The sequence below is a fragment of the Fusarium vanettenii genome, assembly GCF_000151355.1.
Source record: "Fusarium vanettenii 77-13-4 chromosome 2 genomic scaffold NECHAsca_18_chr2_1_0, whole genome shotgun sequence".
Classification (NCBI taxonomy): domain Eukaryota; kingdom Fungi; phylum Ascomycota; class Sordariomycetes; order Hypocreales; family Nectriaceae; genus Fusarium; species Fusarium vanettenii.
In genome coordinates, this window is record NW_003315867.1 from 2,061,503 (window position 1) to 2,084,308 (window position 22,806).

A 22,806-nucleotide genomic window follows, 5' to 3' on the forward strand; every position below is an offset into this window, starting at 1 on the left:
CAAGCTCTTGCTCTTGAGCTGCCTTGAAGCTTGTTTCTCCAAATCCTGGATCCTGCTGGAGCGTCATCGACCATATCCTGTTTTTTCCTTTTCCTTTCCCCTCTGTCGATAACCTCCTCTTCCTCTTCTTTCTCCTGCGAATAGCTCAGCTTCAACATCTCCCTCGCATGAGCATCTCCTACGAACCATGTCCAATCTAAAGGACTTTAGCCAGCCCGGCAGCGGCCAAGAAAGCAACTTTGGGTTTGTCCACGAGAGTCAACATCATATCAATCCCAGCTGACAACTCCAGCGTCGACTTTGTAATTCATTACAAGGTCCCTGCCGCAGGTAATTCCTATCCCGCCATTCTCCCTTGCCAAAGACCCCTCCGATAACCAATTACCCCTCCACAGAGCGCGACGAAGCTGAAGCAGGCTTTGTACAACTCATCCGAGCCCTCACCACCGTCGGACTAGCTACCGAAGTTCGCCATGGAGAAAACGAATCCCTCCTCGTCTTTGTCAAAGTCGCATCTCCCGACCTCTTCGCGAAGCAGGTCTACCGTGCTCGCCTCGGCGACTGGCTTCACGGCGTCCGCGTCTCGGCTCCCCACAATGATATAGCACAGGCACTGCAAGATGAACCTGTGGTCGAGGCCGAGCGTCTGCGCTTGATCTACCTCATGATCACCAAGCCTCATAACGAGGGCGGCGCCGGAGTCACGCCCACCAATGCCAAGTGGAAGCACGTCGAGTCCATCTTTCCTCTTCACAGCCATTCCTTCAATAAGGAATGGATCAAGAAATGGAGTAGCAAGTACACTCTGGAACAGACCGATATCGACAACATCCGAGACAAGTTTGGCGAGAGCGTCGCCTTTTACTTTGCCTTCCTACGGTCCTACTTCCGATTCCTCGTCATCCCGTCCGCTTTTGGGTTTGGTGCTTGGTTGCTTCTGGGCCAATTCTCATACCTCTATGCCCTTCTATGCGGCCTTTGGTCTGTCGTCTTCTTCGAGTACTGGAAGAAGCAGGAAGTCGACCTTGCCGTCCAGTGGGGCGTCCGAGGAGTCTCCAGCATTCAGCAGTCCAGACCCGAATTTGAGTGGGAGCATGAGGCCGAGGACCCTATCACTGGTGAGCCTGTCAAGGTCTACCCGCCTATGAAGCGAGTCAAGACCCAGCTGCTCCAGATCCCCTTCGCTCTGGCCTGTGTCGTTGCCCTGGGTGCCCTCATCGTGACCTGCAACTCTCTCGAGGTATTTATCAATGAGGTTTATAGTGGTCCAGGCAAGCAGTATCTCGTAAGTACTATTATTACACTGCCGAGAGCACCACTGACTCTTTTAGGGATTTCTGCCCACTATCTTCCTCGTTATCGGAACACCAACTATCTCGGGCGTCCTCATGGGAGCTGCTGAAAAGTTAAATGCCATGGAAAACTATGCAACCGTAGATGGTAGGAACTCGCCTTGTCTCTGGATACGCAGTTGAGCTGACCAATGCTAGCCCACGATGCTGCTCTCATCCAGAAGCAGTTTGTGCTCAACTTTATGACTTCTTACATGGCCTTGTTCTTCACGGCCTTTGTCTACATTCCGTTTGGACATATCCTGCATCCCTTCCTCAACTTCTGGAGAGCGACCGCTCAGACCCTCACCTTTAGCGAGAAGGAGTTGCCAACACGGGAGTTTCAGATCAACCCTGCTCGAATTAGTAACCAGATGTTCTACTTCACCGTGACAGCTCAGATCGTCAACTTTGCGACCGAGGTTGTCGTGCCCTACATCAAGCAACAAGCATTCCAAAAGGCCAAGCAGCTCAAGTCCGGGTCAAAGGTGCAGGAGGACCACGAGGAGGAGGCCGAATTTCTTCAGCGTGTCCGTGAAGAGTGTACTTTGGAGGAGTACGACGTCTCAGGAGATTACCGTGAGATGGTAATGCAGTTTGGTAAGCTTACGTTATTGAGGATGCGTGATGCCGCTGTTCTGACTTGCGTAAAGGATACGTCGCCATGTTTTCGGTTGCTTGGCCATTGGCGGCATGCTGCTTCCTTGTCAATAACTGGGTTGAGTTGCGATCAGACGCACTCAAGATCGCCATCAGCAGCCGGCGTCCCATCCCCTGGCGGACCGACTCGATTGGCCCCTGGTTGACGGCCTTGAGCTTCCTCTCCTGGTTAGGCAGTATCACAAGCTCGGCTATTGTGTACCTCTGCAGCAACTCCAAGAACGGTACCCAAGGCGAGGCGTCTCCCCTGAAGGCGTGGGGTCTGCTACTGAGCATTCTGTTTGCGGAGCACTTCTACCTGGTTGTCCAGCTGGCGGTCCGCTTTGTGCTCAGCAAACTTGACAGCCCCGGGCTGCAGAAGGAGCGCAAGGAACGATTCCAGACGAAGAAGCGACTGCTCCAAGAGAACCTGGGGCAAGACGCCGCTGAAGAGGCTGCGGCACCTGGCATTGAGCATAGCGAGAAGATCACTCGTGAAGCCCTTGAGGAGGAGGCCCGACAGGCGTCGATCCGGGGCCATGGAACTCCTGAGGAGATGTAGGTTTGACTCTAGGTTCAAGTCTTTCGGTGTACTGACAGGAAGGTGCAGGTTCTGGCAGCGCCAACGGGGTATGCAGGAGACAATTGAGATTGGGCGAAGGATGATTGAGCAGCAAGTAAGTATCTACCCATGCTCAGTACATGGGTTACAAAGGCTAACGATGGTGGTAATAGCTTGCTGCCGGGAAAAACGGAAAGAAGAGCGCTCCCGCCGTTCCAAGCGAAAAGGCCTCGTGAAACGTTTGATGTGAGGCAATGGAGCAGGAGTTGACACGATGTTGAGTAAGGGTCGACATTGGTTGATGAGTGACGGGGTTGGGATGGTGACTTGGTGGCATATGGATGGTTACGAGGTTATGATTGGCTTGAGCTTTGGGTACTTGGGTGGGATTGAGTTTCGTGAGGTTCGAGATTGAAACCCCTTGAAAGACAGGATATTATCGACCAATATTTGAAAAGATGGTGCTTGATCTCGGTCAACAAGAGAGAAAAGGCTGGAGATACGTATCTTGTTTCGTCGGCAGACATACAACAGCCTCATGCGTCATGGGTAACCTTCTAGAACGCCCCGTCGACCCCAATCAAGAAGAGTGCGTGCTAAGAGTGCCTCGCGATCTGGCCTTGGGGGCTTGCTTGGCTTGCTTGGCTCACGGGGACACCCTCCCGCCCGACAAGGCCACAGCCGTCGGAGGAAGGCGTGCCAGCAGCCAAGGCATTCGTTGATATTGCCGTTGCGTGGGTGGGTGACACGTCAATGTTCTGGCCGCTGTTGGTTAGGTGAATATGCAGTCGTTGAAAGATTGCCGCTGCAGCAGGGCGGAGGCTGTGTCGCCCGCTTTGCATGTGGAGGTGGGAGGGCAGAATTTCAAGTAGCGGCTGCAAAAGCGTTGTAGATCAGAGAGAGAGAGAGAGAGAGATAAACGGTGGGCGATGTGTAAAAAAGGCAGTTGGAATTTCTGCGATCGACGTCTTGGGTTACGTTTACCAGGCTCCCCCTGATAGTAAATGTTTCGTGTTCCTGGTCGTAGTAAAGGATTCTACGATTTGATTTGGTCGTCTTTTAGCTGATCGTGATAGGGACATGAAGAGATGAACATTTCTAGAGGTTGAAACTCTTCTAGGCGACAGAAGGATCGTCGGTCTCCATTGATCAATTAGACTGCTGCTGCCTGGTTATAAAGACTATCTTCAAGCGCCCGCCTTAAATGATCTGCGCTGTCAAGACCCGATTCGCGAGGTTGCTTTTCCTGCCCTACAGCTTGTTTTTTTTTACCCCATGATTTTGGTCCACTGGATGGATGGATCGTCAAGAGGGCCTTGCCTGGTTTGCAGAAAACCCGATGACATGGACCCTAACTTGACAAGCGGTGGAACTCGTCTTGAAGGTCTGTTTTGTTTTTTATGATGTGAGATATCTTGGCCCTTTTGATACGAATCTTTTGCTGTTGCTGGCTGACTCGAGACTCTTACTACATGCATCTTGTACTTCCCAAATCTCACATCCCGCAGACTCTGCTCTCGTCAGGCAAGACAAATGAATGCCGTGGCAACAAGAATGAACCCCCCACCGGGTTCAAAACGCCATGTCAGGGGCAAAGTGTTTCGCAGGGTCCAGTTCAAAGTTGCATCCGTAGATGGGGGAGTGGTAATGAACTGAACGGTGGGCTTGACCAGAAAGAGGCCTCGGTCAGAAGTCGATTGCCCAGATCATCGACCGAGCTTAGGAGTCGATAAAACGGTGCGAGTTGCCCACATGGTCCGTTGGTTCGTTTCGTCTCGAAGAAAGTGAAATAGTGTTGAGATCCCCGTCGACCAAAGTCCAATCCGTTGCGCACATCTACCACACGTGCCCGGCGGCAAGTGGGGCAACCAACGATTCAGCCGTTCCGCCTTGTCGTGATTGTTACTGGGGTCATGATCCGCTAGCTAATCAGTTCACGTCTACATCCGAATCTCTAGCAGGCAATTCCATTCTCCATGAAAGTGGGAACTTGGTGTCAAAGCTCTAGAGGTCGGAGACAGGCTGGCCAATCGTCCTTCGTCTTCGCACACGCACCCTCATGCGACATGACACACGCCCCCCATCCCATGAGAGAGAGAGCGAGGATGGCACAGGCGCGGGGTTTGGACTGACATCTGCCTCTTGCTCAGCTTGCCCATGGGCTGGTTTGCCCTGGTGAGAGCCCCGGCGAGTGCCCTGGCGTAGTTGTCGTTCGGTGGGGTTGAACTCCAACAAGATGGGTAGAACCCATGGCTTTTGCCTCCCCCCTTGCTAGAGCTCTTCCTTTCCTTCTTCTCGATCCTAGACTAGTCGTGAGTAGTCCTGCAGAAGCCCATCCCATACCGTTGGCTTCCGGGCCCGCTACCTTCACGTCCTACCCAGGCACCCTTGACGCCTCGTTTATTTCCCTTTTTCACATCTTTGTCGTGTGATGGTTGCCCCCTCTTAGTCTTTCTTGTTCCCTGTCTGGCCGCCCCTCATCCTCTGTCCTCTTATTGACTTACACGCCCGCACACACCCCGTTTTGCGACCGTGATCCTTTCAACACCACATCCTCTTTCTCAACCATAACGAGTCTTGCTCTCTTCAGGCTCGCCATGGATGACGTCGCTGACCTCGTCGTCACGCCTTTTCGTGACATTGTCGACAAGGGCCGTACAGCTGTTGAGAATGCCGGCGACGACAAGGTCATGCTCAAGGCCGCTCAGAGCCTCGTCAAAGAAGGCGAGCGAGCCCTCAAGAGAATCGAGCCTCTCTGCCGTAAGCATCTTGACGAATATGGCTCCAATTTCCTCGACGCCCTCAAGGAGAATGGTGAGTATCCCTAGTTTGTGTTTGCTATTGGGGTAACTGACCATGGTAGACGATATTGCCAACTTTCGTTCAGAATTGACCGATTTGCTATGGGAGTTTGACGATTATATCGAGCTCGAAGACTTTGAACCCGAAAAGTTTGCCGAGCTGCAAGGTCTTTCGCGAAAGGCGGCTCCCAAGATCTACGACATCTTAATGCGCATGAAGCTTGAGGTGCCTATCGACCATGATACCCGCTCCATCATGACACGCCTTTCCGGTCCGCAATCACGTCCAATCTCCCCAGACGCTCCTCCGATCCCACCACTGTTTCCATTCTCAGACATGAGAAAGGATTCAGCTTCTCCCGCTAGCGTTCAACGTAGCGCTCCCGAGTCTGTTGCCGACTCCCGCTCCGTACATGATCCCCCAACCGTCGAAGCAGCTACAGCCCAGCTACGGCATCTGATGCAGACGCAATCCGGTCCGGACGAGGGCCTATATGCCAATATTCCAGACTCACTCAAGCCTGGGCCTCCACAAGGGCCGCCTCCTATGGAGCCGCCTCCAAGACCTCCCTCGACGAACCCATGGGACGTCAAGACTTCGCCACAACAGCGAGAGCAGCGCTTCCCAGACGACTTTTCCTTCGAGAGGAGGGCACCTGTGGCACCGGTCGAATCCCCAATCGAGCCAATTTCGCCGCCTCTCAGTCCGCAGCGGGCTAGAGAGTCCCCGACGTCTCGACCACGACCTCTATACATGGGTTCAGACCGTTCATCTCAAATCAGCAACGATTCGAGACTCAGTCCAACAGGCGCTGAGCCCTCGTCGTATGAGAGGACTTATAGCATCTTCCCTACTCCTCGAGGCCGATATTCAAACGGAAACTCCATCATGTCTACCTCCATTCCTGAGGATGTTGCGTCGGATAGATCCAGCGCAGGCTACATCGCTCAACTATCATCAAGGCTCCCCCCACCTCGAACTCACTCGTTACCAAAGTCTCGTCCAGAGTCGGTCGAGACTAACCAGAGCTCCGTTTTTGATCCTGCCAGAACTGACGGAGTAAACACACCCCTTACAGATCACCGCGGGTCTGCTGTTTCGGCTGCCGACTCGAGTCCAACTCTCGGTTCTTCTGAACTAAGCTCTCTCCCGCTCAAAGCTCCTCCGGTAAACAACTACCAAGGCATGGTTGAGCTGCCTCAGGTTGTGCGGATGCCTGAAATCGACAATCTTCCTATCCCTGTCGAGACTGAGATACCCACGCCCGAGCACCCTCCAAACCCATTTGCCGTTGATTGCAAGCTCAGCCCCCAGAGTTCATTCTATACTCACAAGGGGTTCTGCGATGGGGCAAAAGAGATTCTGAATGGAGGGGCGGGTGTTAAGAAGACGGTTAAGGCTGTATGTTTGCTTCCCCTTTTCTCTGATATCACATACTGACCAATGTAGGGCTTCGCTTCTGCTGCTTCGATTGCAAAGTGTGTCAAGTGTCACTTTGAACTTGACTTTAACGAAATTGACTTGGACGTCAACAAAGCAGGTATGTTACTGAACAATGATTCAACATTGCTCAAATACTGACTTTTTCACAGCACGCGGCAACTTTATCAAGAATGGCATTGGTTACCGTATCAGGTTCCTCCAGAAGAGCCATCTGCCGACACGACGCTCTGACGATGTCATGTATGGATGCATCTTTTGCATTCACCAAGGCAGAACTCTTCATGCCAGTGACGCAACAGTCTTTGTCTCCCAAAAGGCCCTGTTTGCCCACTTGGCTCGTCACCCAAGACCTCTACCAGCCGTTCCCGGATTCACAGTCATTGAAGAGGCCGAAGTGCCAGATCGATATCGAAATGACTATGACCTTCACTTCAAGAGCCCTGCCGAGACACATCCCGTGGTGGAAAAGTCAAACGAGATCTGCAACATGCCTACGGCTACGTCTAAGGAGGCTGCACGTCGGATGTACGGTCAGAGACTCTTGTATGATCGGACGCCTGCTCTTGAGATGGTGCAAGGGGCGAGGATCACCGGCATCGAGTGGCCGGCAAAATACTTGGGTGAGTGGTGTATGGGCTACCATGATGCTGTTCACGCCTCTGTGCCGTTTGAGATTATGAGGCTCGATCCTCCGTCTCCTGAGAATATCAGGATGGACGGGACTAGTCCAACCCAAGTCACGGCGAGGTGGAGGTTCAACGTCAAGGATAAGACAAAGGGTGATTGGCTCAAGTTTGAAAAGGACGAGGTCATCACCAATATCAGCTGTAAGTTTCCCGCCCCAAGACCGATCCCCGCATCTAGGCTCCGTGACCGGCCCCACCACAGTCGGGTCCGAGTCCGGGTCCGGGGTACCGCACATGTATCTCATGACAACCACTAACCTCAACACAGATCCATATCAAGAGTTTTGGTGCTGGTCTGGAACGAACCAGAAAGGCAAATGGGGAATATTCCCACAAGCCTTTATCGATATCGGTACACTAAGAGACTTTGGCGTTGGCTCCGACCGAGCAAGCGTCATTAGCAGCGAGAAGAACAAGCCCACAGGCGGCGTCTTGTCCCGATTCTCAACTCGCAAGTCGGGACGATCCGGGAGAAGAAGCAGCGTAGCGGGTTCGGTGGGAAGTAACGAGATACTACCCCCTCCGACACCAGTCCCAGGCATGTACGGACGGGAGTGACTGGATCTAGGGAAGATATAACGGATGATGGGATATGGGTAATGACGAGCCACGCTTGAGTGGTCGTATGGATGGATGGGCGTCGGGAATAACTGGTTGATATACCCCAATGATCTTGGTTTCCTTTGTTCTTTTTTCCCCCTTTGCTGCATATCTTTCATCTTGTATATTTTTGTCAGGTTTACCAAGCATCGGGTCTAAAGGACTTGACAACTGACAGTGTAGAATAGAAATCGAGCCATATCTGTATGGCTTTGACGATGCTTGCTTTCCTTATGGGTTGCGTATGCTGATGATCGCCACCCCATGTGGCAATGCAGAGTAGCTAGATAGGTATGTTGTGAGGTTGCTCACGATGAGTCCTAGGGCAGGCCAGGCTCAAGCATTCTTGTTCAAGCACGTGTTTGTATTGCCTGTTATTGTGTCCTTACATGATACCTATTAGTGAAACAAAGGCTAATGTGTTGAAGTTATGAGTTTTCCAAGCTGACCCCTGACCCGTATTTTTAATACAGTGAACCCCCGAGGAGATATGGCGTATCTTATAGTATTCCAAGGTTGCTTGCTATGGCCTGAGTATCATCTTCTTGCTCTTTCATCTTATCGGAACAGTCCTCAACACCCCGAGGGCAGCGAGTTCCATGTCACTATCCGAGAGCCAACTTCAATCACAAGGTATACAACAGACATCCATCTTGAGTCCAACCCAAGCCAACAACCGATCAAGTCACGGAGAGAACAATTTCAGAGAAAAAAAGGCCAAGTCTATTATTACTCCCTGTAATAGCCATCCTTCCATGTTGAATCGCTCGCCTGACTCCTAGGCTATCCCTTCCCTCTGCGAAACGCCAACCCAACCCCCATCCAGGTCAGCTTCGCCAGGAAGCAAGCCTCAGGTGCAAAAAGAACAAGCAAGCAAAATCCTTCCATCGCTAGTCGAACGCTCCCATTTCCATCCATATGAACCCAACCAAACATGCCAAAATGCATGAAATCAACTCGAAATCTTTAAATCATGAACAATGAAAAAAACAAAAACGAAAAAAGAGAAACGAGGTCTGTGTGTATCCACTTCCCTCTCGAGGCAGGGCCGCAGCCTCTTCCAAATCTCGTGCGTGCTCAAGACGCACCTCCATGGGGGTATCATTCGACGTCTCTGGTAGGAAATGGTGGTGATGGTACATCCGCGCATAATAAAGAGACAGGCGGATAACGAACGCAAAGAAAAACAAGTCATAAAGTCGTTAAATAGGTAGGCTCCTTAATCAGCCTCATCCATTGGTAATATCCAAGTTGTCCAGCCATATGTTGATGGCGTCATGAAGTAGGTTTCGTGATGGTGTGTTTCTCGCATTGCCATTTGTCTCGAGGTGCCTCTTCTCGCGCACATCGATGACTTCGCGAATGCAGTCTTCCAGCGCAGAGAGCACCACAGTCTTGCACTGGACACGGGGGATCTCCAGAGGTGCATTGGGCAATGCCGGTGTCTCGGGTGCTGTGATGGAGACGGGCTCCTCAGCTTCGGTGCTCATGCGGACCTCGCTATGTGTCTGTGATGAGGCCAGTGAGTGGTCCTTGCTGGTATCCTGGTTGAGGCTGATGACCCTCTCAACAGCGTCAGTCAGGGTCTCGTCCGAGTGTAGCACAGGCTCCTCGATCCACTCCTCTTCCAGCTGGGTCTCATAGGGGAGAATCGAGGGAGTCAAAACCCCTCCATATGATGTGGAGAACGCTGCAGGTCCGGAAGCTGGCCGATCAACTGGTGCCCGTGGCTTCACCAGTCGGCGATAACGAAGACGTGTGATCGAGTTAGTTGTAGTGTCAGCAATCATGACACAGCTCACCTCTACCCAACGCTCCGAGAGGTCGAGCAGAGGAAAAGCTGGAGCAGGGGTTGGCTCGGCCCGAAGGGACGCCTTGACCTGCTCCATGAGGTCCTCCTGGGGGGGGATTGCTTGAACCGCAAAGTCGGGGTGATAGCGATTGAGCCAGCCCGCAGCATTGAGCGGGAGGTCTCCATCGACACACAGGCGGGAAGCTTGTTCAAAAGAATCTAATCCTCCTTGGAATCCTGGGGTGGAAAGATAGCCACTGCTGGAGGGAGAGCTGATTGCAGACTCAAAAGATGTCATGTAGTCCGGGAAAGAAATGTCCACGTCAATGACCCCGTCATCGGCATTGATGGATGTCTTGACCGGTGACTCGAAAGCACCATTGGGATCTGGTGTTCGTTCTGGTCGGATCGATGGTTCCCTGCTGTGACCCTTGCATTCTCGTGGTGTGCCCGTCTCACGAGCCTCCATCGAAGGACGAGCAGCCGACGACGAAGGGGCGTGGAGGTCATCGCCAAGAGTCACTTCCTCCACCATCTGAGATAGTTTGTCTGCCCTGGGGAAAGCCTGCTTGGTGGGGGATTTCGGATCTATCTGTCCGTAGCTGCTCATTGTGGTGGAATCTCTGCGGCGAGTGCTCCAAAGACCGCTGATGACACTGCCCCAGCGCGAGCTCTGGCTCCTCGAGTCGCTGCTGGCATTGCTCATCCCGCCCGTGCTCTCTCCTCGCTTGAGGGAGCGCTTCAGGTCATCCGTGGCCACGCTTCCACTGCTGCTCGGTCGAGGCCTCCTATGCGTATCGACACGTTGAATAGTGGAAAAGTGTGGCACCGTGGTTTCGGGTAGAACGGTCGTGGTAGTTGCGGCACTGCTCTTCCTGCTAACCATGTCGTTACCAAACATGCCAAAGTTAGATGGTCGGATCGAGGCAGCATCCGAAACGCGCCGTTCGTGATTACGATCCATGGTAAGGTGAGCTAGCTGCATGGGCACAGCAGAAGCCCTTGCGCTCTGACTGGTTGTCCGAGAGTGTGAAGCTCGACGAAGTCCAGTGCGACGATTAATCTTGCGGCGGAGAGACTCCTCTCGAAGAACGGGGATCACAAAGGTCGGAGGAGAGTTCGAGAACGTGCCGACTGAAGTCGATGTGCTAGGACGATGGGCCCGGGTCGTAGGAAACTGGGAATTCGCGGGGAGGAAGGCCGAGAGAAGAAAGATCATGCGTCGAGCCGCCATCTTATCCTCTGAGACAATGATTGTCCGTGCCGGGAGTGACAGGTCCTCCTCGTTTCGGTTCTTCTGCTGCAAAAAGAGACGTCTTCGGTACGAAGGGGGGCAAAGAGCCTGAAGCCAGTCGGTGTGAGTGGCGAGAAACCCGGTCAGGAGATTGTAGAAGAATTGGTTGTGATGGTCGATTCCAGAAGTCCACTTGCACGTCCATCGAGCTTCATCTCGCCATATTCCCCATCGCCCCTGACCAGTAACGACTCTGGCCGCGCTTAGGCCCATGACAATTCTATGTCTCGCCGCATCCACCTCACCCGCAACGTTGGCATCATCCGCAAGACAGTTGGGCCACAATGATACCAGTTTTGTAGTGCTCTTCGGGGGCTTAACCCGAGGCATCTCAGGGCGTCGGTCCGAGAAAGATGGCGTCCTGCCGGTTTTGTTCGAGGTGACTGATGTCGAAAAGGCTCCAGGGGAAGAAAGATCGACATGCCTGAGCATCGTTCCTAGAATAGTTGCAACTACCGATTGGAGATGCGTCAAGGTCCTCATGATAATGTCCCAGTGCCGGGTTAGGGAATCGATTCGGTCCTCCATATCGACTGAGAAGTTTGACTCGGTTCCATCGCCGTAGTTACCGGAGCCAACCATGGCCCATCCTGAAGGTCGAGCTGAGCTAAATGATGAAGAGAAGAACTCCTGGTCGTAGGAACTTGATTCGCGCTGTTTTGGCTGGGATGCAGCAGGCGTACGGGTCGAAGGAGGAGCAGCGGGGAGCTGGACAACTAGAACCACGGCATACATTGGTGTGCGTCGTTGCTTGGGCTGCGGCTTCTTCTTCTTTTGCCCAGATTCGTCATTTGGCGAAGGGAACGGGAAGCCGGAGCTTTCGTCTGTGTAGCGGCTCGGAGGCGAGACGTTGGTGTCGGTGTCATCTGCAGCTAGATTCACGGGGAAGAGGCGAGTGATGAGGACCTTCTTCTTCTCACTCTGGCGTGGTGTATGAGCATGAGCATGCGCTGCACTAGAGACGTTGGTTGGTGAGAAGGTCGTCGAGGAGAACGACTGCGAAAGACGGCTGGAGCGAGCACTTGAGCGGCCAATGGAGCTCCTACCATCACCTAGAATACCGCCGGAGGGATCGACAGGTCGGGAGTCGCCTGGTACTACATGTACCTTTGTTGAGGTCCCCTTGTAGGACATCAACTCGGAGTTTCCAAAAATGCAGCTAGAAAAGGTTGCCAGTTCCTCCCGATACTCACGCGCAGCTTTCTGACCGTCCGTCTCAATATGGACCTGGCTGCGTCCCTGCAAAGAAGCTCGACGGTCAAAAGCGCCTTGCCGCGGAGGCGGTTGAGGACCCTCGGGCTGGATGACGAGGGGGCGCGAGAGTTGACTAAGACTGCTCTTGCGCGGCGAGGTTGGAGTACGGCGAAGTTCTTGAGGAACAACGGGCCTTTCTATCGGAGACACTGGAGGAGCTGGATGACTGTCAAAGAGGAGAGAGGCGTTGGTAGGACCTAAAGCATCCTGCATGATAATGACCCGGACGTCGCGCACATCGAGGTCGACATCGCCGCTGTAGTCGAAAGCGTTGGCTGTGGATGTTGCCGGGGTAGCTGGAGTTGTAGATAGAGGAAACACCTGGTCATTGCGGTGTTGATATAAAGCTTGAGCATCCGGGAAAAGAAGATTGCGAGTATGAATATCCTCCTGAACAGATTCAAGTGAGGATACTGGCCTCGACGTCTTGGCCGCCGCCTGAGAGGGCGTGACCGAAGGACCGCCGGTGCCCAGGTGCAAGAGCCGGCCGAGCATGTCGGGGGCGGCACCAAGGGAAACGGGCGGCAGCGTTGGGGTTGGTGAAGAGGGCGGCCGTCGAAATTAATTACGACGGCGAGCCATCATCAGGGAGAAGGACCAAATATTCTGAGCTGGGCGTAATCGCATAGTAACCACGGCGCGTGGCATGTGAAGGTGATGGAACGAACAAGCTTCCAGTAGAGTTGCCCAGCTAGCGGAACAAGCGGGCGCAAGGTGGCGGGCAAAGCCCAGGGCAGGTCCTAGAGTGCGACAGATCCGGGGATGAAGATGCTTTATGAGCTTTGTTTGTTTGCTAAATGCAAGCAATCAATGAATGAACCTGAGCTCACGGCGTCGCGAGAGCAATGAGGGTGGCGGCGTCAGGGAGCTTGATTGCTGTGGCGCGTGCGTCCACACACAGGGAGGCAAGGCGTGGCAAGCTGCCTGGAAGAGATGTGAGAGGTGGAAGAAACAGCAAGGATGAGCTGAAGGTACGGTGCAGGTGACGATGATGCTGGTTAGGACATTCAAAGCTGAAGTAGGATCGGGCACGGGCTCTAGCTTGAGCTGGAGGAGACAAGGGATTTTGTTGTCAGAGTTGCGCGAGTTCTGTGAGTAGAGAAGCGAAGCGAAGCGAAGCGTGAGGGGTTGATCGTGTGTGGAGGCGACGATATGCGCGGGTGGGAGGTGGTTTCGCGGGCGGGTGATCAACAGGAGAAACTGGAGCTGGAAGACCCAGGTTACGTGTGGGGGTGATAGTTGTTGATCCTGCCGTGTTACTCGGGGGCGATTCTGCTGGTGTTGTTGCTACTGCTGCCTCTCGAAGCAAACAATAATCAACTTGTGAGGGTGTAAAAGGCGTCCAGGTTGAGGTGAGAGCTCGATGTTTGGTGGTTGATCCAGATGGCCGGGACGCCGCCAGCTCGGGCGGGTGGCAGCGAGTTTTGGTGTGTGTGGCAGCAAGCCAGCGCCCACTAGAGAGTAAAGCAACCAAGGTGCAACTCCAGCGGGAGCAAGGCGGCTGCGGTACCGCAGTGTAAGTACTCGTTAGTGGCGGTTGGGGGTTGGCGCTGGTGGCGGCTCAACCACGCGGTACAAGGCGCCCGGTACCTCCTAGCTCGAGCTTTAGATCGTCGTCAGCAGGGCCCAGGCGGGCAAGGTGGGATGGGCTTGTAGGCCCGGTGGAGATTGGATTGGATTGGATGGATACTGGAGACCCGGGCTCGATGGGGACTTGGGTCTGATGGAGACGGACGGGTGGATATTGATCGGAGGGGCGGGACGAGGGAACAGAGTAGAGACAACCATCAACAGGACAGGACAAGAAATGTGGATTACCTTACCTTTGGCCGAGAGGAGACGGAGAGGGGAACGGAGCAGAGATGGAGCTGGAGGTAAAAGAGGAGAAAGATCCAGGAGGGGTTCAAGTCGTGGAATGGGGGTGCATGTTTGTTTCCAATGTTATGCTTGCTTGCCTTCCCCAGAGTCTCAGAAGTCTGAGTGATGGAAATGCTGATGCCGGGATGACGACAATGTTTGGATTGGCTGCCAGACAGACAGATAACAAGACGTACGTCGAGACGAGACAGAAAACGTCGAGACATGAACAAGGGAAAGGTATCCCGTAAGTGGCTGGCACTGAAACCCGGGGGGCCGAGACCTTTGGATCAAAGTCAAGACAAGCGCCCCTTTCGTTCTTTCTCTTCCTTTAGAAGCAGATTGTCGGTCGGTTGATTGGTTGTGTCGAGTTCAAGCACGGGCTCGAGTCGAGGCCATAGTCATTGGTGTGTGGGTTCTCTCTCTCTCTCTCTAACACGCAAGTTCAATGACTAGGTCTTTCGGGAGAGGCGATATTTAGGTAATATCGGATCCCAGGAGGCGACTATGGAGGGCGCGAGCTAATACGGGAATTAATAATGGGAGTAAAAAAATCGTCGGTGTGCGCGATCTCATTCCACAGCGGCTGTTCCGAGGGAGGTTAGGGGAAAACAACGGCGGGCCCAGCACAGCAACGCGAGAGGCTCTGGTATTCTCGTTGTTTGCGCGGGTAACGTGTGTTAGTAGAAGAGTAAAAGACGATGAGTAAAAATATGAGTTAAAAAAAAAAGAGGGCTGGGTCGTCGGTCGAGGCCCAAAGAATCGACTCGTTTGTCAAGTCAAAAGACGTTGGAGATGTGACAAGACGAGCAGTGATGGATCATTCAACTGCTGCCCCCAAGAGCTGCTCCATCCAAAGGTCTGGAGCCCGGCTGCTGCTACTGCTTCTGTCAAGCAGAAATTGACAGAGAGGAATAAAAAGCACACATGAGAACAAGAAAAAGGAACCCCCGTCCAGTATGTATGAGAAAAGCCCATTGCTCCATCCCCAAGGCTACTGAGCCCCCCAAAAATGCGGTGAAAGCAACCAGATTTGTGTCGTCGGCTCGACCAGGGGTCTTCCCTTCCCGGTGTGGCCAAGGCCCCCAAGGCCCGGGTGAGCCATCCCAAGCACGGAAGCCAAGTGTGTGTCGTTCGGGTTCTTTTGCACAAATTATGTCATCGGCCACGACCTTTCCCCGGAACGAGGCACAAAAGCGAGCGAATACCCTCTAACCTTCTGCTCCATGAAATTCCCATGGCGACGGGTCATGATAGTGGGGACTTTTCGTCGCGTGCCCTGGCTCATTGATGGCTCGTGCAGGTCTCCTTTTGCTGGGGTCGTCCGGCGTGGGCGCAAGGCCGCGGATCCATCACCCATTACCAAACTCTCCGTGAGCATGGTCCAGGCTATGGTGGAGTGCAGCCTCATCAACAACACACAGCACAGCACAGCACAGGCCAGATGAAATGAAATGTCCGAATACGCACCGCACTGCTCTCTGATGTAAACCTGCGTTGCACAAACCACATCTCCAAGAGCCCAAAAGCCAAGTCGTACACGCTAGTGCCGATGGCAGGCCAGTGCCAGCCTAGACGTGCCGAGCCCAGGCATGAAGCCGCAGCAAAAGCCGGCTAGAGGACGCCATGGGTAACGGTGCCGCGGTCACGTCCCCTTGTCCTCCGTCGGCCGGCGCTGCCTTGTGCTTGCCTTTCTTATGAAAGGAAAACAAGATGTCGGTAAGCAGAGCAAAGCTGAGGATTCCATCCGACTCGACGAGACGCCCCTCGATAGGGCATCAACCGGTGAGTCAAGCTGAATGTACGACTTTTGAAGCCCAACCCTTTGACTATCGGCGATCCCAGTCGCCGAGATATGCCATCTGCCCACCGCGTTTTGATGGCCTCCTTTTGGCCATGACATCCATGACCTACTACTACCTCCGACAACTTGCTTCTGTGTACGTCGTAGTCGGCCAGCCCCCTTGGAAGCCCGCCGTCGGCTCGCTACCTACCGGGCGGTTTCTCTTCTAACTGGTCAAGGTGGACGTACACATGACGCTACTGTACATGTGCGAGGACCGCAGTTCAAGTTCAAGGCCAATGTAATTTTCTAATGGCATCCTTCTTGTGCGCTCGCATCTTGGCGGAAGTAGGGTTCCCAAAAGAGATGCGAGTCGTCGTGAGTGGGTGGCTCTCTTCAACTGCCGCACCGAGATGATAAATTCCCCGAAAATCCCGTCAGAGCTTTCGGGTGAGTGGGCTCTTCAATGGGAACAGGCTTCAATGTTGGGGCATATGGTACGTAATTAGTAGACTTCAGACTCGACTCGCCGGACTCGACTTGACTCGCTCAAGACCGGCTGTGAGAGCCTCTTCCGGTAGGACTCGAAGAAATTGCCTTGGGATGTGTCCGGAACGAAACTGTTTTTGCTAGGTTGCCAAGACCAATTGTCCCTCCCTGCCATCGGTCAAACCAGAGCCCTGACATTACTGTACATGACAAGCCCAGCCGGTCTGCGGCGTTGCCAATTAAACCTCAAGCCCTCCCCGGGGGCGGCGCCCGGAGACGACGTCAGGCCCCTTCCCCTTGTCCAGCCTCGTCTAGACGCCATCACAGATACTTGCTTCTTCTCCTTCTTCTCTTGGGACCCAGAAGGTCCGTCTTGCGATCGAGATGGCTTCCTGTCAACCCCTGGTCCCTAAGTCATGGCAATGGCCCCCCTGCCCGCCCCAAGTTGAGCCATCACCGTGTCGCCGGGTTCGATCTCTAACCTTCTGCCGAGCGAGCAGGGTCCAGCGTTGGTTAGGTAGTTCAACAGGGAGTTTTCTCGGGTTTCGACCATTTCAGTCCAAGCCTGAAAACTCTGTTTCCCGGGGTTACTGCTCTCCTGTCCCTCGGTTCACCGGTCTTAGGGCAGTGCCATCCATGAGGGCATGACATACTGAAGACGTCGGCCCTACTGGAGGCTGCTGCGGTCGTCAAGGGATGCAATCGAGGCTAAACAGCAACGCTTCTCATCCATGGATCCAATGTCTTGGTGATCCCCTGTGGGGTTGCATTTCCTTCGTCATCGTCCACTGAACAATTGTGCCCCGCGATAAGCACCGCCGAGCTCGCCCTCTTCCCCTCAGTGACCTGCAGGCACGCAGACAACGGTCATGTCAGTTGAGACCACGCGCATTTCTCAACGACCTCTGCCTTTTAGCGCCTTCCCGTGAGACACACATGGTGGGCGTCTAGGGGCAACCTTTGGGGGGCCTCCGAGCTAGGAGCTCTCAGAAAGAGACCTGGGCTGCCGCCGCGGCACTCGCGCGGGAAGAGCATTCTTCCCCTGCCCTGACCGGCTGGCGATGCAGTATTTGCCGATCTTCATCCCACGTAGGGACCGGCACGGGCTTCTGTCACCGTGTCTCGTGTTCCATGGTGTTGGTCATGACTTATCAAGGAGCGCGGCAGTCCCGGGCTGTTGGTCACAGGGCTGTTGGGGGGAGCTGGCCTGAGCCATTCTGCCTGTAGTCCTGTCGAGGCGCAGCCTACTGCAGCTCCCCTCATGATGGCCCTGAGGCATGATGATGGAGATGCATGAATATGACGATGGCGGTGATAAGCCCTCCCCTCTTCAGCGGCCAAGTTAGGCTATCGACAATCCCGCCAAGCTGCATCCACAAATCCCATCAATCCCTTTTGGGAGTCGCTCGTCTTCTTCTCTGATTCTCAATGGCTACAACGTTGCAGTTGCATGCGGGTCCACGTCTGTCTGATGAGCCTGATGTCTGTTGCCTACCAACGCTCTTGAGACAAGTGCCGGTCCGGCGAATAGCTCAGCGGCTAATCCAGTGGTTCAACTACAACTCTGTTGTTATTGATGGATGGATACTGTAGTTGCGTCAATGCCTATGAGCTGCCACTTTAGTACTTCTCCTACCAAGCCCTGACGCGCGGGTACTTTAACCGCAACATCTCATCACAGCCAGTTGATCTATTCACAACATTCCGGCCCGTTATCCCAGAGATCCTTTCTCTTCCAAGGCTTGATCCCTGAGTTTCCAAGAAAAACTCCCCGCTTGTTCCGGTTGCCGGTTCCAGAGCTAATGTTGCACTGATCGCAGTATGGCGTCCGTCACGTGTCGTATTTCTCTGAGCCTCCACCTCCACACACAACTCCATCACGGATGGATGTCTCCTCTGCTCTCCACCTGCACGCCTGTCTCCCATCTCCAATATCTCACCGCCCAATGCGAGCCACCGTGAGCTGCAGCGAGAATGCGTCCCAAGGACCAGTCCCAGCCACAGCCAAGGCCGCCTCAGCCTGAATGCGCCCTGCGGCATTTGCCCCTCGTTCGTTCGTCCTCAGCTCTGAGCATGGCGGCCCCTCGCTGAACAAATTGGACTGGCTCTTTCTCTCACCTTGGCCCCTCGGCGATGCTCACTGGAAATGAGGTGCCCCAGTCAACGGGCGCGCGCGCGTGGAGCGGCCGCATGAGCTCCTCCATGCCTGGGCTTGTTACAGGTCACATTGCTGTCGAGACATTTGCCAACCAGAACCCCTGCTGCGTCCTCCGGCTGCTTGGAACCCAGATTGCGCTCGGCTCATCGTCTCGGATTTGCTGGGTCCGCTACGCTACGATCGGGCACTTCATCTTCATCAATCCCTCGCAGAACTTGAAGCACCAGGCTGGTTTGGTGCGGCCTAATAATTACACCCATGCTACCTATCCGCAAGGAGCTATTCGTATCTCGAAGCAAGGGAAGGATTACTGCGGCTTGGAGAATTATTCCAGGGCAAATATTGGTTCCATTTATTCCATTTGGTGCGATAACTGCCTGTGGATGGTGAAGCTTCATCAGAGCTCCTCTGATGAGCCCATGTTGCAACTCAAAAGCACCTCACCTTGACAGTGTCACGAGCATGTGTGGCATAGTATTGACATAGTGCTCATTGCTCTCACTCGTCCAGTTGGTCTTGTTTCATGCTCCTCATCATTGGACCAACTAACGTAGTTGTGCGCGGCCCGTCCCTTGGCCGACTCGTCGTTTGACCAGCTGACCTCCATCTTTCGGCTCCAACCCGACCAGTCTCCCTCTGACAGCACCCATCAAAGGGTCTCGACCGTCCCCTCATGTCCAGCTGGACCTCTGGGATGGGTTCCCGCTACACTCGAGACTGTGGGAGCCTGAGCAATGTAACGCCAGCACCTCGCTGATGGGGAGACTTGCCCTCAATGCCGACAACCATGTTCCTCGCCCAGCATGAGCATGAGCATGCTCTGATGATGGCTGGCCTCGAGATCTCTGGATGCGTGGCTCACCGACTTGCCCTCTTGAGGTTAGCATGTCGCCGCATCTTCAAGGATTCCAGCAGAGTGGTGCGATTTCCGCATATGCCATCGTGAGGCTGGCTCTCTGGCTCAAGCGCCAAGGATCTAAAGGCGCATCCCTCTGGCGCCGGGCTTCATCTTGACCACGGCCGCCGAGGGCTGTGGGAGAGAGACATCGGAGCTCGCAGTCAGCTTACGAAACAGAGACGCGCATCCTTTTTATTGTCACCCAGCCCTTGGCCAGGTACAGTGTGCTACTACCTATCTGCGTCCATGCCGGTATACCCCGTATTAGTGTATATCGCTATAGCTCTATGAACACTCATCCCTCCTGACCTCAGCCACCCACTGCAATGCTAAGAAACCCATGCTCGCTGAATCGAAATCATCATACCCCATTCTGCTCGATGGCAAAAAGATCCGCGTTCACCAGTCTCGCAACATGTTCAGGGATCCTCCTGTTCCTTTAGCGCGGACATACGGCGCCATGGTCGAATAGCAACGCCAGAGCCAAGAATACAGCTCAGGATCCGGCGACTCAGAGCTTGTGCCCCTCTCCGGTGACCCTCAAACCCCTCTCGCCCTCGTCTCAGCTCTTCGTCCGAGGGCGAAGGGTCAAGAGCGAACAACGACGAAACCGTCGATCACTGCAGCTGTACCGGCGCACAGCACCTCAACCCCTCGCACAGCTCGCCACAAATCAGCTGGCACTCCTCCTCGCCTCGTTGCTGTCGACGCCTCAAGGTATCCATGCTTGCGTCGATCACTGTTGCCTGAGTATCTGTTGCGCCGTCGGTCATGGTCACGGGGGGGCCAGCCAGTACCTCTGGCTGCAGGGTTGCCGAGTGAATGCCGTACGCGTGGAGACACTCCATGATGATCCTCGCCTTGTCCGAGAAGCTCTTGACGGTTCTACCGTCAACGACTATATGGGCAGATGCGATGGATTTGTGCTGATCTAGTCGCCAGATGTGCAACTCGTGAACCGACTCGATCCCTGGGATCTAAACTCTGTCAGTTCTGACCTAGCAACTCTTCCCGTCGACCTACCTTTTCAATGTCATGCTTGACATCTTCGAGGCTGATTCCACCAGGTGCAATCTGCAGCAGAATGGCGCCGCTGTTCCTGACCAATGGAATCGCCGAGAGGAAGATCATGACTGCGATAAAGACCCCGACTGCAGGATCGGCGTAGTATCGGCCCTCCCCCTCGACCTTCCAGATGATGAGGGCTGCTATGATGACGCCAAGGTTGTTGACGGCGTCTCCCAGGATGTGGATAAAGACCCCCATCATGCCAAGGTCTCTGCCTGGCGACATTACTGCCACGGATGTGTGCTTGTGCTCGTGATGGCTACTTGTGCTCTACTCTAGTTAGCAGTTGACAACTCATAAAGTGTGTCAAGAGAATACGCACCGGCGTCAAGCGCGCCTCAGTCTTGCTAGCTGCATCGTTAGCCAGCGTTCCAGCAACCTCATGGAGTCGCACATGAGGAGGACAGTGCTGTTCTTCGTGCCCATGTCCCTGTCCGCCGTGCTCATGGTCATGTTCTGAAACCTCAAGGTCAGCAACTCAAGCGCATCTCTCAAGATGGGGGCGGGGCGTTGTTCTCTCACCGTGGAGGAAACTCAAAACCAACATGTTGAGAGCCAACCCGACGCTTCCGACTATCAGGATGAGCTGAGGGTTCTGCACGTCTGGTGTCGTCAGCCTCATCTTTGCCTCGTGCCATTCATGCATGCTTGATAAGGGGTGACTCACGGGTGAGATCGATGAATCGCTCAACGGCCTGCACCAGGATACTGACGCTCAGCGCCACGAGGAAGACGCCGTTGAAGAAGGCGCCCAGTAGAGTAGCCCGCTGCCATCCATATGTGTACTCTTGCGGTGCTGGCTCAGGTCGCTCTTGTATCTATACTTGCCTTAGTTGTATGTTTCCATTCGGGTTGGTAGTGGACATCAACGAACCAGCAATGCAACCAGGGCAACTATGATGCCTATCAAGTCGGAAAGCTAGGGTCATCAGTATCTGTGTCTCTGCTTCGTCTGTTGAGTTACTTACATAGTGGAAGGCATCGGCGACTAGGGCGAGAGAGCGTGTATAAAAGCCGACTGCCAGGTTTGTCAGTCAGGGGTCACGGAACGTGTTGGTTCAACGGACCAGCCAGTTCTGCGACAAAGAATGAGAAAGCGATGCATATCGTGGCCATAAGCCGATGCTTTCGAGAGACTTTCATGACCAACCCGTGAGGTCTTAGTGATAGTATAGCCAGTTGGTAGGTAGGTTGATTTAGTTGTGATATATTAAGTTCTGATATGTCGATTTCGGTGTTGATTACTTTTGATATTGGGAATATCCGTATGGAAGTAACAACTGGTAAGGGGCTGCTTCTGCCTCACGAGAATCGCTCCTGGAGAAAGCCTCGCTCTTGGCCTTTTAAGCAACCACAGCCTCAGAATGAGTCTGATGGCCTGACCGGTGCGCGTACGAGGACTGAGTCTTGCGCGAGGAGTCATGGAATCCAAGCGAAACATCCCCCATCGGCTCGAGATCGCAAACGACGGTGATTTGGTATAGAGCGGAAGCAATGGCAGAGTGAATATGGGCAAAGGACTTTGTAGAATCATATTGAACCTCTTTCATGAGCAGCAGAGTCAGAGGGCGAAGGGACAAATATGTTTATCAGGGTTGTTGTCGGGCAGAGCATGTAGCTAGCCGGCCGGGACGATGCCGTCGCATTTGCCGAACCGAGCGACGGTGACGGTGACGGTGACACCTATTTCTGTCCGAATCTGGCATGCCGTGCAGGAACCCTGGAGTTTAGTGTTTCCCAATCCCCAGGCCATCAAGGTGGCGGTTCGTCCGTGTATTGGGGATGTTGAAACATGTTCACCACGACGGTGACTCCGTATATAAGGAAGCGAACTGGTCACTCACTGACTGGCGAGGAGACGTGACAGCTAGATCTCTTTGTGATGGTTTGAAGGGTGCTCCATGACTACGGTTCAGTGGCAATGGCCAAGTAACAACCGGCAGATGTAGGTCAGTGTCTAATTGCCATGTAACATCAAGGTCCAGATGTAGGGCTCTGGTCTAACGTGGACTACGTTACACAGCATTTTGGCGCAGGATCTGTATTAAGAGACTAATGGGGTCTTTTTGACTGATTGAGAAACTGAGATACTCGTGAATCCTTCTCTGTGAAGCTATATCAGGTTTTCCCCCCTTCCTAACTACGAGGCT

At 53.9% G+C, this 22,806-nt stretch overlaps 4 protein-coding genes across 4 annotated transcripts; 2 read left to right on the forward strand and 2 right to left on the reverse strand.

Moving 5' to 3' along the window:
* Nucleotides 1-187: 187 nt before the first annotated feature.
* On the forward strand, nucleotides 188-2,985 carry NECHADRAFT_66456 (uncharacterized protein; the record flags this gene model as incomplete). The annotated part of the gene is made up of 8 exons (XM_003045982.1): nucleotides 188-243; nucleotides 293-330; nucleotides 396-1,285; nucleotides 1,332-1,440; nucleotides 1,491-1,931; nucleotides 1,985-2,528; nucleotides 2,581-2,647; nucleotides 2,706-2,985. 8 exons carry the CDS (start codon nucleotides 188-190, stop codon nucleotides 2,766-2,768), a joined length of 2,208 nt encoding a protein of 735 aa, XP_003046028.1. The 3' UTR covers nucleotides 2,769-2,985.
* Nucleotides 2,986-5,129: 2,144 nt separating this feature from the next.
* On the forward strand, nucleotides 5,130-8,284 carry NECHADRAFT_103445 (uncharacterized protein; the record flags this gene model as incomplete). The annotated part of the gene is made up of 6 exons (XM_003045983.1): nucleotides 5,130-5,346; nucleotides 5,468-6,649; nucleotides 6,707-6,735; nucleotides 6,784-6,874; nucleotides 6,927-7,604; nucleotides 7,732-8,284. 6 exons carry the CDS (start codon nucleotides 5,130-5,132, stop codon nucleotides 8,019-8,021), a joined length of 2,487 nt encoding a protein of 828 aa, XP_003046029.1. The 3' UTR covers nucleotides 8,022-8,284.
* A 1,008-nt stretch (nucleotides 8,285-9,292) lies between these two features.
* On the reverse strand, nucleotides 9,293-12,898 carry NECHADRAFT_91049 (uncharacterized protein; the record flags this gene model as incomplete). Its single annotated transcript, XM_003046555.1, has 1 exon — nucleotides 9,293-12,898. The coding sequence occupies one exon, from the start codon at nucleotides 12,896-12,898 to the stop codon at nucleotides 9,293-9,295; it is 3,606 nt and encodes a 1,201-aa protein (XP_003046601.1).
* A 7,307-nt stretch (nucleotides 12,899-20,205) lies between these two features.
* On the reverse strand, nucleotides 20,206-21,474 carry NECHADRAFT_32622 (uncharacterized protein; the record flags this gene model as incomplete). The annotated part of the gene is made up of 4 exons (XM_003046556.1): nucleotides 20,206-20,565; nucleotides 20,612-20,865; nucleotides 20,948-21,070; nucleotides 21,324-21,474. Coding segments are annotated over 4 exons (888 nt in total), but the record flags the coding sequence as incomplete, so codon positions are not given.
* Between the last annotated feature and the right edge of the window lie 1,332 nt (nucleotides 21,475-22,806).